At 53.1% G+C, this 18,497-nt stretch overlaps 2 protein-coding genes across 2 annotated transcripts; both read left to right on the top strand.

The window, feature by feature from the left end:
* The first annotated feature begins 6,500 nt into the window (after window positions 1-6,500).
* On the top strand, window positions 6,501-8,289 carry BST2 (bone marrow stromal cell antigen 2). Its single transcript, XM_065873784.1, has 4 exons — window positions 6,501-6,794; window positions 7,529-7,583; window positions 7,862-7,922; window positions 8,190-8,289. Exons 1-4 carry the CDS (start codon window positions 6,528-6,530, stop codon window positions 8,287-8,289), a joined length of 483 nt encoding a protein of 160 aa, XP_065729856.1. The 5' UTR covers window positions 6,501-6,527.
* A 3,919-nt stretch (window positions 8,290-12,208) lies between these two features.
* Window positions 12,209-15,576, top strand: CCDC194 (coiled-coil domain containing 194). Its single transcript, XM_065875085.1, has 4 exons — window positions 12,209-12,532; window positions 14,305-14,401; window positions 14,791-14,923; window positions 15,426-15,576. The coding sequence occupies exons 1-4, from the start codon at window positions 12,209-12,211 to the stop codon at window positions 15,574-15,576; spliced, it is 705 nt and encodes a 234-aa protein (XP_065731157.1).
* Window positions 15,577-18,497: the final 2,921 nt, after the last annotated feature.

Here is an 18,497-nt window from a genome sequence, read left to right as displayed (position 1 = left end):
ATCTCTTTCTGTTGCAGAACTGGCACTGAGGGGTAAGGTATGAGAGCTTGTCTTTCAGGCCTCCCCACTCCATTTTAAATTAAATGTTTATTAATTTTCCCAGACGCTATATCAATAATCTCAGCAGGCATATATTCTCTCATCATGAATGTTTCCTGAACTGGGGACTGCCCCACTGGCTGGGTTTGTCATTGCTGTGCTTTTGCTTTCCTTGGTCTTAGGGATCCGACAGCACAGACTGCTTTGTCTGTTTCACCATCAATCACCACAACAGCTTCCCGTTCACTCTCCTCACTTTCCCAGGGGTCCTACCTCTTAGCGGCTTTGTCACAAGTGTCCCGACCTTAGTCTGAGACAGCTTGCACCCTCCTAGCTTTGAAAAACAGCACACTCGGTTCTCCAACTTAACATCCAGCTCTCTCACGTTGTCCCTCAGCCCCAAAGTTAGGAGAGAAGTGAACAACCTCACATCCTTCTCTAACCTCAGCTCTTCCCTCAATTTCTAACTCAAACTTCAGCCTCTAGCTGGGCATCAGTGACCAGCCCCCTGTGGAAGCCATTAATCTCCCTTCTTTCCTGAAGTGCACTCTGCATAGTTCCTCAAAGAGAACAGCAGACCAGTTGGTGTTTTCAGGACATCCTTGAACTTATGCAGAGGTCCATGAGCATCTACATACAGGCCACTCTTCCCCACAAAGAGGTTGATGACCAACCTGTAATTTCCCCTGCAATGCCTCTTCCCCAAGGCCCATTTTTGCAGTCTCCTGGCTGTCTCACCAATTGTTGGTTCCCAACCTCTGGAATTCCTTGAGTGACATCTGAAACTGGCCCCTATAGAGAGAGGGTAAGGAGAGATGGAAGAAAGAGGCAGACCACTCCAGATGGGTAGGTGGCAGGTTTAATAAGCAAGGGAACTTACTTATGAGGCTTGTCTCGTGTGGCTGCAAGATGAGTAGATATCTACACCCACCCACCAGAATCTTACAAGTTTATACAGAGGCCTTCATGGGGGTACAGTCAGATATATCATCTAGATGGTCTCAAAAGAGCATTACTTTCTCAAAGTTTGTCTTGAAGTGACTTGAAATGAGAAAAGTGGGCAGAATATACATTCCAAGGATAAAGGAAGAGATATGGAGCCTCCAATTGCCCCGGTCCAGCTCCCAGTTCAACCGGTGGTCACATCCTTTTGGTGACCTCTTGCAACAAGGAACATGGTTTGAATGCCCACACTCAGCCCTGGGACTGAGAAAGGAGGGCTGATTGAACTGTGGACCCAGGGGAATGTCCAATGTGGGTGGAGGACACTCTGGAGCTTCTGTGTCTTACAGGAGAGGGAGGAGCTGCTGGAACAGGGACCATGAGAGGAGCTGGAAGGAAAACAAGAATGACTATGACATACTCAGAGAGACAAGAATCCACTCAGGGGCAGGCAATAGATTAAATTCTGGATTCCTCTTTAGGGAGACCAAGAGGCAGGGAGACGTGCCTCCCCTTGGACACAGTAACCCCATTTCTGGGAACTCAATCTAAGAAAAGAATTCAATTGAATCCAAAACTTATCAAATGGTGACAGGGATGAACTCTCACAGGGATGTGAGAAGGCACCAGGTATTGATCTAAACGCTTTTGATATATCGATTTATTTCATCATCATAACAGCTTGGGAAGGAGCTGATATCACACCCATTCGATAAGAAAGCACAATCTGGGACTTCTCTGGTGGTGCAGTGGTTAAGAGTCTGCCTGCCAGTGCAGGGGACACAGGTTCGATCCCTGGTCCCAGAAGATCCCACATGCCATGGAGCAACTAAGCCCTTGTGCCACAACTACTGAAGCCCGTGTGCCACAACTACTGAAGCCCATGCGCCTAGAGCCCGTGCTCGGCAACAGAAGCCACGGCAATGAGAAGCCCTCCCCCAGTAAGGAAGAGTAGCCCCTACTGGACGCAACTAGAGAAAGCCTGTGCGCAGCAATGAAGACCCAACGCATCTAAATAAATAAATAATTTTTTTAAAAAAAGACGAGCTCATTCCATATAACCATATTTTTTTTTTTTTTTTTTTTTTTTTTTATGCGTTACGCGGGCCTCTCACTGTTGCGGCCTCTCCCGTTGCGGAGGACAGGCTCCGGACGCGCAGGCTCAGCGGCCATGGCTCACGGGCCCAGCCGCTCCGCGGCATGTGGGATCTTCCCAGACCGGGGCACGAACCCGTGTCCCCTGCATCGGCAGGCGGACTCTCAACCACTGCGCCACCAGGGAAGCCCAATAAATAATTTTTTTAAAAAAAGACGAGCTCATTCTATATAACCATATATTTTTTTAAAAAGAAAAGAAAAGAAAAAAGGAAGCACAATCTCAGCAAGGTGAAGTAGCTGGTCCAGAGCCAAGATGGAATTTGAGGTCAAGTCTGATTCCTAAGCTGCATCTAAGACCCTCCAGGGCAATGCTTCTCACCCTCGGCACTGTTGAGACCCAGCATCCCCTGTAGTGGTGGGGTCACCGTCCTATGTATTATATAGGATGTTGAGCATCAGCCCTGGTTCCCACTCACTAGATGCCAGCGCATTTCCTCCCCCAGTTGTGACAACCGAAACTGTCTCCAGCCATTGCCAAATGTCCCCTGGGGGCGGAATCGTCGCTGGGCCAGCGCCTTCCTATAAGCATGGCGATGTCTTCTGTCGCCCACACATGGCCATATATAACTGAAAACACCTCAATGTCCCAAAGTAAGGTGTTCTGTCAATGCAATGAAATACATGTGTAGTTTCATGAACAGAAATAAAGCAGTTAAGTGAAGGAAGGATTATGGATGAGCTTTTGGTCCTTTACGAAATGTGTTTCTTTAATGTCTTACATTATTCTCTTATAATTAACCACAAAAAGAAAAATCTCCTATGGGAATTCCCTGGCAGTCCAGTGGTTAGGACTCTGCACTTTCACTGCTGAGGGCCTGGGTTCCATCCCTGGTCTGGGAACTAATATCCCACAAGCCATGAGGCACAGCCAAAAAAAGAAAAAGAAAAGGAAAGAAAAATCTCCCTTGTGTGTGCTCCCTGCTCCTAAAATAGTGTCTCTGCCCTGCCCGCCCCAGAGAATGAGGGTGGCCTCCTCTTAACTGAACCCCTTATGAGCCTGTGGTTTCTACTTGCCTACGAGGAATGTTCCAGTATGTTTTGGTGGAACTAAATTTGTCAAAAGTAACAAAGAGCCAAAGTTGGAACAATTTGAGTGACAAAATAATGTCAAGTGTAAAATCAATATCCATGAGTCCACACAGATGTAAATAAATTATTGAATAAATAAATAAATGAGGGAGAAGAGACAAATCTCCCAGGCAGAAGAATCCCAAACAATGTACACAAACGTTCTGCCCTCAAGGAGGTAGAGCACGACTCCCCATCCCTTAGGTGTGGGCTGTAAATAGTGACTTCCTTCCAAAGGGCACACCACCTCTGCCGGGTGATCAAGGTCGACATCACAGGGATAAGTCACACTGACGGCGCGTGCCCTGGACACATGTGTAATGAAAAAGGCACTTCCCCTCCGTGGTTCTTCTCTCCAAAGCCCAGTCCAACCACGAGAAAAACACCAGACAAATCCCAACTGAGGGCCCTCCTACGGAACACCTGACTCCAAGCTGTCAAGTTCATCAAGACCAAGCAAGTCTGAAAAACTGTCTCAGCCCAGAGACATAAATGTCCCGTGAGGATCCTGGGGCAGAAAAGCGACATTAGCGACACACTGAGGAGATCTGAGTAATGCATGGACTTCAGTTAATAATAATGTTATCAATCAGAATTTGTCCATTAGTTGTAACAAAGGTACCATACAGCTGTAAGAGGGTCAAAGTAGGGAGAATGGGGTGTGGGGTCTATGGAATGTTTCTGTACTCTCTTCGCTATATTTCTGCAAACCAAAATAAAATGATTCTTTAAAAACTAGCGAAGCTAAAATCAGCAGAACGGTGGCATAACTATTTCCATTGGGAATTTTAGAGGGAAAACCCACAGACTTTCTGTTTGCAGCACTGGGATTAGAGTGAGGTGAATAAGGCACTTGCTTTGGTTGCAGAATGTAAGGGGGGGCACCCAAAAGTTCTATTATGATCACCCCCATTTTACAGCTATGGAAACTGGGGCTATGAGGAAATCTCTTGCCTAGGGTCCCATAGGGAGGCAGGGCTGCTCACACACTCTCTTGGCCTCTACCTGAAATCATGATCCCAAGCTGACCCTGAAGTCTTAAGGCCAGCACAGCGGGGCTCCAATAAGACAGCTTTGCCAAGGGTCGTGTCTTTGCACGTGGAGTCCTGGCCTGGAACGGAGGACCCTACTCATGGGACACACAAGCTCCCCCTGGGCCTCCTCAGCAAGATCATCACTGATCCCTTGTCAATCTGGCTGCTGAGTGGTTTTAATGGGGGTCTTCTAGGCAGAGAGATGTCCAACTGGGGACCTGGGCCCCTGGCCTTGGCCCCATGCACCATCTGACCCAGCTGACTGCAAACACGGCAAATGGCTGACGCAACAGAATCTGGGCTGTGGTCAGGCTGCGGCTGAAGAAGCCACAGGAAAAGCACGCAGCTGCCTTCCAGAGGTCACAGCCGGCAACTGGAAGCCTGTAATCAAGCCGATTTCCAACAGGAAGCTCTGGCTCCCCAGGCCACATGGAGGGGAGATCAGTGTGGCCTGAGTTTCCTTGAAGCTCGCTCCAGGGTCCAACCCCCTTCGGAGGCCTCTCCCCAGACGACCCCCGGGCCCTCTGGGTTCAGCGTGTTCCAGATGGACACGATCATCTTTCCTCAAAATGGGCTCCTCGGGCTTCCCTGGTGGCGCAGTGGTTGAGAGTCCGCCTGCCGATGCGGGGGACGCGGGTTCGTGCCCCGGTCCGCGAGGATCCCGCATGCCGCGGAGCGGCTGGGGCCGTGAGCCATGGCCGCTGGGCCTGCGCGTCCGGAGCCTGTGCTCCGCAGCGGGAGAGGCCGCGACAGTGAGAGGCCCGCGTACCGCAAAAAAAAAAAAAAAATGGGCTCCTCACTCCATGGCCGTGTTTCTGCATTACCCACCTCTCCTTCTGCCCTGAGCCACACAGCCGTCCACACATCCATTGAGTGCCTACTGGATGCCAAGGCATTTTACTCAAAACTCCTCACCGGCCCCTCCTGCTGAGGCTGCTCCTGTTATGGCCGCACTTTACAGATGAGGAAACTGAGGTTCTGTTAGCACAAGTCCGTGTGCCCTACGCACAGTGAGGTCAAACAAACCGAAGCGTCAGAGCTTGGAGCAGAGAAAGGTTTATCGCAGGGCCATGCAAGGAGGCGGGAGGCTCGTGAACGCGGGGTTCAGAAAAACCCTGAACTCCCCGAAGGGTTTCAGCAAAACATTTTTAAAGGCCGGGTATGTGGGCGGCGGCGGTGGGGGGAGGTGTTGGTCACAGGGTCTGTGATCAGCTCGTGCACAATTCTGATTGGCTGATGGTGAGGTAACAGGGTGGTGTCACAGGGGTTAGCATGGTCAATCCTTAGGCAACACTAGGCCTGGGGGCTACATGCTCATGGTCATCAAGTAGTTAACATCTTCCGTTTGGCGAGGGAGGCGTTTCACATCTGTAAAAACAACTCAGGAATGAAGGCCCCACGGGGTCCTGCTCGCTTACAGTTCAGAGGGTTTATGTGGAGTCCTGGGGTGGTAGGGGCAGACTGTGGAAGTAGGAGCCGGTTCCTGGGTGGAGCTAGAACAGGGACCTGGTTTGTTGGCTGGGGCAGCCTCTGGTGGCCAAATAGGGGGACTGCAGCCTTAGTCTCGTGGGTCCATCCAGATCGTCTCTCCGCTCCCGCAGGCTATGGTCCCTCCTCTGACACTCTCCATGGCACCCTACGGTCCCCTTGGCGGGGGGGAGGGGCAGGGATGCTAAGTGAACCCCTGCTAGGTCACCAGGGAGACCCCTGAATTCAAAACCCAGCCTCTTCTGTCAGACCCAGACCCTGTCCCCAGTCCACTGGTCACCTCTCAGCCTCAGTTTCCCCAGCTGGGGACTTGGGAACCAAAAATGCCCTCGGCCTCTTCAGGTCGTGGTACAGATGAACACAAAGGTGGCAGGCACTAAACACTCAGTAACTGCAGTTGTCACCCTCAGAAACATAAAGGAGAAGGGCAGGGACTTGAGATGGGGTGTCGCAGGTAGCCCCAGCTCCCCTCCCACAGGATCTCACTGGCCAGCAACCAACCCAGAAAGTCCCGAGGCCACAACTAGGCAGAAACAACCCACCTCTTTTTCTGAGAAAGGGAAAAAGGAAACCGAAACAGAAAGCCTGGGCTCTGCTCTGCCTTTAGATGCCCCCATTCAAGTAACTCCAAGTCAGAGGATCCTCCTGGAACTTGTCATTGGTAAGCACAGCTCCTATGCTAATAAGGGGGTGGCCCCAGCCCAGAAGAGGTTCCAGCGCCTTCCCCTAACTCCCGTCCAGACTCCCTACAGACAGATCTGGAGGGCACCTACTTTTTATCACTACAGCCCTGTGCCCATGGTTGACCACTTGAATGAGTCGGTGCTGCGTTGCTGCAAGCTGCCGCGGTGCCTGTGCTTCCTGCTGCTACTGGTGATTCTGATGGCTCTACTTGTAGCCTTGGTCATCTTCGCTGTCAGGGCCAACAGCAAGCACTGCACGGATGGCCTCCAAGCAGAGCAGGAGTGTCAGAACCTCACTCGGTACGTGCAGCACCAGCTAACCCAGGCCCAGGAAGTCTTACACAAGATGGAGGTCCAGGCCGCCACCTGCAACCAGACGGTGGTAAGCCACTTCACCCCCTAGAGAGGGCCCTGTACTTGCGGGGGGTTCTTACAGGGTCTGTGTGGAGATCAAGATAGACCTTAAAACTCCCCCCTGGATGTCCCCACCAGGGTTTGGAGACCTCTAAACTCTCTCCAGGGTGCTAGTGTGGGGTGGGGCCTTAAAACTCCCCACAGCACCCAAATCAGGGGCCTCAGTATCCCTGCTAGGATATGGGGGAATCTCCAGACTCCAGGGCACTGGTGTGTGGGAGCTAGAAACTCCCCTCGGGCCCCAGTCTTGATGGAGCAGAAGTCCCCCCTAGGGGTTGGGATCGGGACCTCACCAGGTCCCAAAGAAAGAGGCTCTTGATACTTCCACTGCATCCTGAGAGACTCTGGAATTTTCATCTGTGTCCTGATATGGGGGAACCTTGAAACTCTCAATCTTCTTGGGCAATAGCCCCGGGGGATCTGGAAACTTCTCCTAGAGTTTGGGCATGGGGAGCTTCCAAATTCTCTTGGGGAGGGCCTCAAAACTCCCATTTCTAGGATCACACCCTTATCGGTGGCCCTGGGAGGGTGGGAGTCATGGCCACTCTTCAAGGTGGGAGACTGAGGTGCAGGGGACGGTCGGAGTGGAAACTGAAGGGGGTTTGGACCCAAGCTCCTCTGATCCCAGGGCTTAAGGAGGGGTCCAGCGCCCAAGGACAGAAGTCCAGTTTCCCACACCCCACCCCCACCCCCGCGTCGCAGGTGACGCTGAGGGATTCTCTGAAGATGGAGCAGGCACAGGTGGCCGAGCTTCAGGGTGAGAAAAGCATAAGGCCAGCGTTCCACGGACGGCGCTCGGAGGGTGGGCCAGTTATTGAAAAGGACTAAGGAGGGAGGGTCCCAGGGTTGGGGTCGGGAGGGAGGGATGGGGTCAGATTCCACTTGGAGTAGGGGAGGGGGGAGCACGCCAGGTTTCCCAGCGTGGGTTGAATGAGGGCGGGGCTAGAGGCGGGGACATGTCCCGGGTTGGAGCCAGGTGAGTGGGCGTGGTCAGTGTGTTGACGCGCCCCTTGATCCTGTACCCGACCCCACCAGGAGAGGTCAAGATTTTGAAGCAGAAGCTGGAGGACACTTTGGCGGAGGTGCAGCGACTAAGGTCCGAGACGACCCCCCCCCCCACCGGCCACTCCCCTTTCACCCCACCCCGAAGACTCGCGACCCCCTTGGCTTCGAAAAACCCCGTTGCTCAGGGGGCAAAGTTTAAGTCCCAGCCTTGTCCCTTGTGTCACAGCCATGGGGTGGCCTCTGCCAGCTCTCCTCCCCAGTGACTTGGTGGGGGAGGAGTGGAGATTCTTAGGGGCGCAGCCTCCAGCTGCTGGAGTCGGCTTGGCAGCTGCCTGAGTTGTCCCGATCTCTACTCCAGAAGAGGGAGTGAGGCCTCTGCTGAGAACAACTCTTCTAGCTGCTCGAGCGTCCTGTTCGCTGTGGTCGTGGTCGTGGTCCTCGAGGCTCTGCTGATCTGAGGTCCCAGAAAGCCTGCCGGTAAGGAGGGGGAAGCCCCGAGGAAAAGAAAACTGGGAAAGGATGGGAGTCGGGGATGGGTCAGGGTCTGGGGAGGTGGCCTACCTGCGGGGCAGAGGGCTGGGCACCGAGGAGAAGAATCTTGGAGAGGGAGGGAGAGCCCAGTGAGCAGGGAGTGGGTGGGGTGGGGCGGTCCTGGAGCGGGGCAGGGCTTGGGGGGGGGCGGAGCCCGTGTTGTATCTGCCTCCGAGTCCCTGTTTTGATGTCTTTTAGGCCACAACCTGGACTGGTCCGGTTCCCTCTCTGCTTCCCCCTTTGAGGCTTCCTGACCTGGCCCGTTCTGAGGGGACCACATGGCAACACGGCTGTGGGGAGGAGAGGGGGGATGGGGTAGCCTAAGGGGTCCATGGGGCAGCTCTGGACGGATACCTTGGGCATGGAGAAGTAGCGGAGTTGGCCCAAGGCTGCCCTAGAGCTGAGGAGGGCATGGGGGTGGAAGGTGGGGCACCTGCTTCTTGCTGACACTTTTTCTAGAAAGTCACTTTCTTCTGGGGTCTTTGGGCTCCGAAAAAGTAAACACCCCTCTAGGGGGGGAAAACTTTACTCTCAAGTTTTTGGAGTGTTACTGTGTCACCCCCAAGCATCTGGGGGCTGCCCTGCGGGCCAGGGTGGACACCCATTGACATCCACATCCAGCTTTCCCTGCTCTAGAATGTTCTCAGGAATCCCTGCGGTTCTGGCAGTCACCACCCCACTGCCTCCCCAGCCCTCTTGTCCATTTGGATCGTCTTAAAGAACTCTACACCCTCATAAGCTCGCCTGCAGTGTTCTGCTCTCATCTCCTCACCGGGATCTTCTGATGGCAGCGGTCCCATGAGGAAACCGAGGCTGTGGTGAGGGACACTTTGCCCTGGTTCCCAATCCCTTCCCACAGAAAGTGCAGGGCTGGGATCAAACCTGGATCTGCAGACACACACAGGCCTGTGTCACAATACCCCCTCCTCCAGAGAGCCTCTCTGCTTCTCAAAATTGAAGGCCTCTGGGAGTCCCCTGGTGGCCTAGTGGTTAGGATTTTGAGCTTTCACTGCCGTGGCCCGGGTTCAATCCTTGGTTGGGGAACTGAGATCCCGCAAGATGCGTGGCATGGCTAAAAATAAAAATAAAAATAATAAAATTGGAAGGTGTTCAAAATTGAAGCCTACCATCTGATAAACCCTTCAACCCACTTTCTTGGATCCTCCCATGGCCCATAATTCCTTCCTCCTCTGTTATCTTCCTTCCTCCGAGTTCCCCTGGAATCCTGACTATTGTCCGGGCAACTTCTTGTGCGTGGCTGGGGGTGGGGGCAGGTCCCTTGCATCTGCCCAGAATTCCCAGAATTCTGCACTGCCTTCACCATGGTCCCGAGCCCAGATGGTCGGGCCCCCCCTCCATGGCTCCCGCTGCCCTCCCAGGGACCCCCAAACCCCATCCCTGCCACAGGCCCCCCTGACGCTCCCCCGACCCCACCCCCAGCCCCTAACCTCCTCTTGCTCCACCCCCTGTGACCATTTCTCTGCATTTTGATTTGTCAAGTTCCTTCCTGCCTCATGGCCTCAGCTAGTCTCTACCTCCTGCTCGGAGCACCAGCTCCCCACTCTGAAGTTCTAGAATGGGGTTTCTCGGCCTCCAAACTCTTGACATTTGGACTGGACCATTCTCTGCTGTGGGGCCTGCCCTGGGCACTGTAGCACGTTGAGCAGCATCCCTGGCTTCCACCCACTAGAGGCCCATAGCACCTTACCCCGAGGTTGTGACAACAAAAAAATGCCCCTAGACATAACCAAGTTTCCCCTGGGGGGCAGACTCAATTCCAGTGAGAACCTCGGCTCTAGAAGGTGAGGCTTGGGTGCCCGTCAGTTCTGTGAGTGTCCCCAGCTCACAGGGGGACTCGGCAGGCGCTCCCATGGAGTCCCTTTACAATGACTGAGTCATTTCACCACCACCCCCATCGGCAGCCCCATCTAACAGATGAGGAAACTGAGGTCCAGAGGAGTGACTGGACTCGCTCAGGGTTTCTTAGCTGCTCAGGCAATGGAAACCTCTGCTTCCAGCAGGTTCTCTTGATTGCCAGGAAGCAGACCTTTCTCACATGACCTCAGTCCTTTCCCATCCCCACTCAACATCCTTCCCCCCAGCTCCCAGCTTGGGCTACTGGAAAGTCCCAAAACAGCTCCGCCTCCCACACCCACCATATCTGGGCTGTGTTTCACTGATGGAGGGGGCAGGTTTGCCCCAATATTGTGGGTTTGACCTGCTCAATTTCTTCCCCTAAATTCCCACCCAATGGCTAGGGTATAAATGTCTCTCCTTCCTAAAAATGCCCCTCTCCCCTGGCTGGCTGTTGGGGGGATTCCAGCTTCAGCAGGAATCTGGCAGTGACCTGTGGCTGCTGTGTGTCCCTGGCCTGAGACTTAGCCTCTCTGGGCTTTGGTTTCTTAATGTGGAACGGGGGGCGGGGGGCGGGGGGCTGGGCCGGTCAGGGAAGGACACAGATTCCAGTTCATAGTGTTCACTCAGCTCACATTTCTGCACAACTACTGTGTGCCAGGCCCACGCGGCGGCAGTGTGAACAGGGCAGGTGCAGGCTTTGCTTTTTAGGGGCTCACCCAGCCTGATGGGGGAGGCAGCCAGGAATCACACACAGGTAAAATGACGGCAGAGCTGAGAGAGCTGATCAAAAGGGGCCTGAGGGCTTCCCTGGGGGCGCAGTGGTTGAGAGTCCGCCTGCCCATGCAGGGAACACGGGTTCGTGCCCCGGTCCGGGAGGATCCCATATGCTGCGGAGCAACTAAGCCCGTGAGCCATGGCCGCTGAGCCTGCGCGTCCGGAGCCTGTGCTCCGCAACTGGAGAGGCCACAACAGTGAGAGACCCGCGTACCGCAAAAAAAAAAAAAAAAAAAAAAAAAAAAAAAAAAAAAGGGGGCCTGAGTTAGTGGGGAAGGGGGAGGGTTCTGGAGGAGGAGACACACTGGTGGACAGGGGAGAGCTGGTAGGAACTGTTAACTGGGCAAAGAGGGAGGAGAGGGCTCTCAGGCAGCCCTGGGGTAGGAATGCGCTGGCCTGAAGAACGCTGAGGAGGGCAGGAGGCAGCTAAGAGCAGGAAGTGACATCAAAGACCTGCTAGGGGTCTTGCTGGGGAGGGATTAGAAAGGGGGGAGGGGTAAGACGGGGAGATAGAGGGGGAAGAGAAAAAGAGTGGGAGTAGGGTGGAGGAAGAGGTGGAAATGGAGGCGGGCCAAGAGGAAATAAGGGGAAAGAGGGCGGAGGGGGAGGAAGAGGATTTGACTCAGAGGGAAGTCTGGGGAACGGTGTGAACGCGCCTGGATCTGATTCACGTTGTAAGGTCTCCCCCTGGTGGCCTAGTGGAGAATGGGCAGGGAGATGGGACGGATCCACCCTTGCGTCTACCCTCTGGTCCTCACAGCCAGCCACAAAAAGTGTGGCAGCCTGAGCCAGGCCAACCTCAATTGCTCGAGTAGCCTCCCGTCTTCTAGGCTTGGTCATTCCATGAACAGAATGGGGACAATATACCCCCAGACCCTCGCCAAGCGCCCCCTGTGCAAATGGGTGCTTTGCGCAGATGTGCTCAAGTGATTCCCACAAAGCCCTACGGGGCAGGAGCTACTGTCATCTCCGCTTCACAGAGGGAGAAACTGAGGCTCAGAGGGTCACGTGGGATGCAGATGCCAGACTGGAATCCAGGACCCCCCAGTCCTGTCCTGGGCTCCACTAGCCTGGGCTGGCCCCTGGCGTGGGTCCAGCCCCTCCCAACAAACTCGAAGCCACCGCCAGGCAGGGCGGAACCGTGGGTGTCCCTGGCGCCCCAAGGTGCCAATTAAATGCTCGTGGCCGTCTGGGGCCAGAGCTGTGGACGGCGGCATGGCCGAGCCGGGGCCGGAGCCGGGGCGCGCCTGGCGAGTGTTCGCCCTGTGCGGGGCCGCGGTGTTCCTGGCAGCGGTGGCGGCTGGAGCAGCCCTGCTGGCCTGGAATCTGGCCGCCTCGGCCTCCCGGAGGCCTCGCTGCCCAGAGCCAGGGGCCAACACCACGGCGCCGCCTGGAGACCTGGAGCCCGAGGTCGAGGAACTTCGGCGCCGGCTGGCAGAGGCTGCCCAGCGCGAGGAGGCCCTGACCAGGCAGTTGAACCAGGCCGAGGGTGTCCGACAGGAGCTGGAGGAGGCCCTAAGGGCCTGTGAGGGCCGCCAGGTAGGTGGGCAGGGTGGGGGGCTGGGGAATCCAGAATATGGGGGGGAGAGGGTGCACACACATCCCTGGGGCTCCCCACCCCCGCCCTGTGCCTTGGTTTCCGCCATTCTTCAATTGAGGGAGGCAAATAAGAATACACACGTAATTCCTTCCAACTCCTACAATGCCAGTTCAGCCTTGAGTTTACCTTCTGACCAAGAAGGTGTCACTGTCCTCTGCTATTTGCCAAATCACTGGTGGAGGCTAGGGAAGCCTCAGACCCCTAAGCCCACCTGGGGTGGCCCTGTGCTAACCCTCCCCCTAGGTACCCACTCAACATCCCACCTCCCAGCCAGTGTACAGCAGCCCTATTTTGAGAGAGGGACATTCATGTCATCTGTAATTAGGAGGCTAAAGTTGGCCTCTTGGGGGAGGTACCAGCCAGGTCCTCCCTTTTCCTCCTGCCACCCCCTTCAAACTCTTCCTTAACCCTTCCCAGCCCTGGACCTCGCAGGAGAATCACCCTCAGAGTCCCAACCATTCACATTTATTGAGTAACTACTGTGTACCCCTGTGTCCCAGGCGCAGCAGAGGTTGGGCAGTGTATGAATTTTTGAAAATTCATGCCTTTTGAAAATTCATCCCTACACCTTTCCTGACTGCCTAAGGGAAAGGGCTGGGGTAGCCGAGGTTAAGAGCAGCCTGCACTGGGTTCAAATTCTGTCTCTGCCTCTCGATGGAGGATTCTCCAAGGAAGCCAGGCCAGTGGTTTTGCAGAATGTCTTGTTGCCAAAATCTCGGCCTCTGTACCCTGGTACCAAATAGAAATACGGAGACAGAGTTTTGGAGGAAATAGAGAGTAGCTTTATTTCTTTGCCAGGCAAAGAGGGAACACAGCAGGCTAGCACCTCAAAAAAACTGTGCCCCCCTCTCTGGGGTAATAGGGAGAAGTCTTATAGTCAGGGCTTGTAGTCTGGGGTAGGTGATAAGGATCAAGGAAGTGATGGACTTGCATTCTTCTTTCTTCTGGGAAATTGCAAAACGGCCACAGCAGACATCAGGCAGCTCCGTAACTGGGTCTGGTCATCTCCAAGATTATCGCTGGTGACCTCCTCTCTGAAATGAAGAAAGCTACAAGGGAGTGTTACAAGGGAGTGTGGGAGAAAAGAATGCCAGGTGCAGGATATAATTCACATAGAGTCAGAAAGTGATTCAGGAATTAGCTTTGTGTAGGACAATTCTAGTTGCATGCACTACAGATTAGTAACAGTTAAAGTGAAACTAGGATTGCTTAACTTTTATAGACCTGCTTTTGCTGTTTCTATAGCCATTCACTCATTCCTTTGTTTTCCCGGCTTGTTAGTAGATAAGAAAAACCCCATTTTCCACTTCTACTGTAACAGTCTCACAGAGGTGACAAAGTATACCCTTGAAACCCAATTGTCAATCACCAGATTGGCTTGTGCTGGTCTGAAACCCCAGTCCGCGAGTCTAGATATAGCTAGGATTGGAACCAGATCCTGTCGGCAGAGCTAAACCTTTTCTACATCTAGTTGGCCTGGAGTAGGGGCCGGATGACCTGGACAGAGAACTTCTTCCAGGCAGGCACCTGTCACCACTCGGTACCCCAGACTTCAGAGGCCACTTCTGTGTTTTACAACTACATGACCCCCAAAGGTCCAAATAAAGCTCAAGGAACACCAATGTAGTCTCAGTCTCCCCTAGAAAGGGCGGGGTCAATTCACTCCTTCTCCCCTCTCCCCTGCCCCCCTCACTTCCCCTCCACTCCGCAGAGTCGGCTTCAGACCCAACTGATGACACTGAAGACTGAGATGGACGAGGCCAAGGCTCAGGGGACCCAGATGGGGGCAGAGAACGGGGCGCTGACAGGTGTGTTGGGGTGCAAAGTGGTGGGCAGGGCTAGAGGTGGGAGGAGCCTAGAAGGTTCCCAGCTACGCAAATGACACGTACAGGTGCAAACGTAAAGCAGACGAACGCAAAAACTTGTGAAAGAAATGCGCATAATATGCAAAGGTCATGCGAATGTCAGAGAACAATGCAAATACAACGAAATATGCACACGCCGTGTAGAGACTCCCAAAAGTAATGTAAACCTATGAAAAGCTATGGAAATGACACGTAAAGGTCAGGCAAACAGCACACAAACTTAATTCAAATAAAACAAACCACGCAAATAGTAGGCAGACTATGAATTCGTAGCTGCTGTGCGAGGGGTAGGAGCCTGGTCTCCAGCCTGATCCTGCCCCCTGCACCCGCAGAAGCCCTGGCGCGCTGGGAGGCGGCGGCCACGGAGTCTGCGCAGCGGCTGGACGCGGTGCAGCGGCGCGCGAGCGCGGCGGAGGCCGAGAGTGAAGCCTGCGCAGTCCGGGAGGCGGCGCTGCGCGAGCACGTGTGAGTAAGAAGTGGGCGGGAAGGGTCCGGGGGAGGGCGAGCCCAAGCCCAAGCCCATGCCCATGTGGGCGGGGCCATGTGGAGAGTCAAGGCCCTCCTGAAGGTCAGGCGTTAGAACCTGGGGGGCGAACCTGGGGGGCGGGGGAGGCGCTCTTCGGGGACGGGAATCCCCCACGTTAGCGCTGGCACTCTGGAGGCATGGGTCCCTGGGGTCGGGCGCATACTGGGGGCTCGGGGGAGGGCGGGGAGTGCAAGTGGAGGATGCAAGAAAAATCGAGTACCGAGTGAGGGGCCGGGGGCCTGGAGGCGGAGCTTCTGGGGAAAAGGCTGGGAGTCCATGGGGAGGGGTCCTGGAAATGGCCAGGGGTGGAGAAGGGATGAGGGATCCTGGAGCATGGGATCTCTGGGGAGGGGGCGTTCCCAGGAAAGGCGGAAGAATGCTGGAGGGTCTCTGGGGAAGGGGGGTCCAGGTGCTGACGGGACCCTCCGTCCTTCCCGGCAGTTACGCCCTGGAAGCCCAGACGGGCCCCCAGCGCAGAGTGCCACACCCCCGGACCCGCTCCGGGTCCCGACCTCGGCCCAACCCCCGCTCGCGCTCTCGCCCGGGAACCTCCGGGGGTTGCAGGCGACCAGCGCGGCGCGCAAGGGGGTGAGTCAGACCCCAGCTGGATCAGGGCTCGAGGCCAGGAGGACAGACACTGGGGGCCCTGCTGGGACACTTACAGAGGTACCCACGCTAGATGAGATGCTCAGTCGACACCCATCAACGCTCAGCTTTCGACCGACAGCCGTCCTGAACGGAAACTGTGCAGAAAGAAGACCCGACCCTCTCTCTTTGACCATCTTGTGCTTATTTTGCAGATGGGGAAATTAAGGTCCATTTGGTCACAAGGTGAGATAGTGCAGAGCTGGGACTTAAGTCCCCTCTAAGGACAAGGACAATGTTGCCCTCATCGCACAGACGTGAGGACTTAGGGTCCAGCCCTGACCTGGGAGTGACCTGAAGGGGTTACTTCTCCTCTCTGGTCCTCAGTTTACCTTGCCTGTAAAATGAGTAATTGGAATGGTGAGAGCCAGCATATCCTTGACACCAAAAGCTGACAAAAGTGGCACAATAGGAAAACTACAGACCCCTCTCCCTATGAAGAGGGTACAAAACTCCCAAATGGAATTTTAGCAGAGAACCAAGTAACACGTTTTTAAGATACACCATAACAAAGTGACTTATGCCTGAGGTGCAGAGATGGTTCAATATTTGGAAGTCTGGTAATAAAAAATTCACCATACTAAATGGATCAAATGAGAAAAATTCTGGAAAGGTCATCAAAATAGCAACAATTGCATGTAGGTGAGATTATACGGTATTTGTCTTTCTCAGCCTGACTTATTTCAGTTAACATAATACCCTCTAGATCCATCCATGTCATTGAAATGGCAAGATTTCTTTTTTATGAGGCTATTATGAGTAATATTCCATTGTGTGTGTGTGTATATATATATAAAACATCTTCTTTATCCATTCATCTATCGATGGACACTTAGATTCTAATTTCCAGACCGTAATCAGATTTTTCCAACTGTTCTGATAATGTCCTTTGTAACAAAAGAGTATCCTGGCTTACACATTGTATTAATCTGGAACATTCCTCAATCCGTCTTTGCCTTTCATGACACTGGCTTTTTCTTTTTTTTTTTTTTTTGACACTGGCAGTTTTTAAAAAGCCCAAGCGAGTCATTTCGTGGTGTCTGAGTTTGGGTTTTTGTGATGTTTCCTCATGTTTAATTGGCATTTTGGGCAGGAATGCCTCAGAAACAGTCAACCCAATAATATTATCTGCTGTTGGTATGACTATATATAGAAAACCCAAGAGAATTAATGGAAACTTTCCTATATCTAAACAACTAGGTAGAAAATCCTTTCAAAGAAAAGAAAGATCCCTTTCAGATAATTTTTTGTATCCAGGAATAAACTACATTCCTTATTATGTAAGGATCTATTCTACATTAATTTTTCAAAAAATAACTCAGTAGAAAATGGGCAAAGCACATGGGCAGCCTGGTCATCGAAATATACAAAAAAGGGGCCCAATTTCACTGCTAGAGAAGAAATGCAAACTGAAAAAAATGTGATACTGTTTTCTACCCTTTAGTTTGTCAAAGACAAAAATAAAAACAAAAGTTTGTGAATACGTTGTGTTGGCACTGCTGTTGGGACTGCTCATTGGTACAACCACTTGGGAGGGCAGTTTTCCAGAATCTCTCAAAATTAAAAGTGCACATGTTGTTTGACCCATCAACTCCTCTTCAGGCAATTTTTCTGCAACCATATTTTTTTTTTTTTCTTTTTTTGTGGTACGCGGGCCTTCCACTGTCGTGGCCTCTCCCGTTGTGGAGCACAGGCTCCAGACACACAGGCCCAGTGGCCATGGCTCACGGGCCCAGCCGCTCCGTGGCATGTGGGACCCTCCCGGACCGGGGCACGAACCCGCGTCCCCCGCATCGGCAGGCGGACTCTCAACCACTGCGCCACCAGGGAAGCCCAACCATATTATTTTAATTAAAAAAAATTTTTAATCTACAACCATATTTAAATGTATACAAAATGATGGACTGAATGCAGTGGAGAATCCTGTGTTGGATCCTGAAACAGAAAAACACTTGGTGAGGAAATCAAAGTCTAGAGTTTAGTTAATAGTAATATACGAAGATTAATTTCTTAGTTTTGACAAAGAAATTGGAAGAAGCTGCATGAGGGCTATTCAGAGACTCTCTGTATTATCTCTGCAAAGTTTCTGTAAATCTAAACGTATTCCAAAATTAAAAGTTTACTTTTAAAAAGATGAGGGTGGGGGAGAGGAGAAATGAAGACATTATTTTTACCACATTCTTGGTAATTGCAAAAAATTGGAAACAACCTCAGTGTCCATCAGTTGGGGACTGTTTAAATGAGTGTCCGTCCATCCACACCATGGACTGCTATACAACTGGTTTGTGTGGGTTTTTTCATTTTCTGTTTTTGGCCAAGCTGCCCGACTTGCAGATCTTAGTTGCCTGACCAGGGATTGTACCTGCGCCCTCAGCAGTGAAAGTACAGAGTCCCAACCACTGGACAACCAGGGAATTCCCACTATAAAACTGTTAAAAAGGCCAAAGCTGATCTTCTCTGAGACGCATTAATGTAAAAAGCAGGAGAGCAGGGCTTCCCTGGTGGTGCAGTGGTTGGGGGTTCGCCTGCCGATACGGGGGACGCAGGTTCGTGCCCCGGTCCAGGAAGATCCCACATGCCGCGGAGTGGCTGGGCCCGTGAGCCATGGCCACTGGGCCTGCGTGTCTGGAGCCTGTGCTCCGCGTCGGGAGGGGCTACAACAGTGAGAGGCCCGCGTGCCGCAAAAAAAACCCAAACAAACAGGAGAGCAATAATTTGTGTACGTCTTTTAAAATTCGGGGCTGGGGGAAACTTTTATCCAAATATCTCTGAAGGAAACACTGGTCACAGCTGTGGCCTCTGGAAAAGGAATCAGGGATCTGGGGATCGGCGGGGCAAGCAGTCTCATGTTCCTCTGTATATCTTTCT

This window comes from Phocoena phocoena, chromosome 3, assembly GCF_963924675.1.
Source record: "Phocoena phocoena chromosome 3, mPhoPho1.1, whole genome shotgun sequence".
NCBI classification, from domain to species: Eukaryota; Metazoa; Chordata; class Mammalia; order Artiodactyla; family Phocoenidae; genus Phocoena; species Phocoena phocoena.
This window is presented reverse-complemented; position numbering and strand designations above follow the sequence as displayed.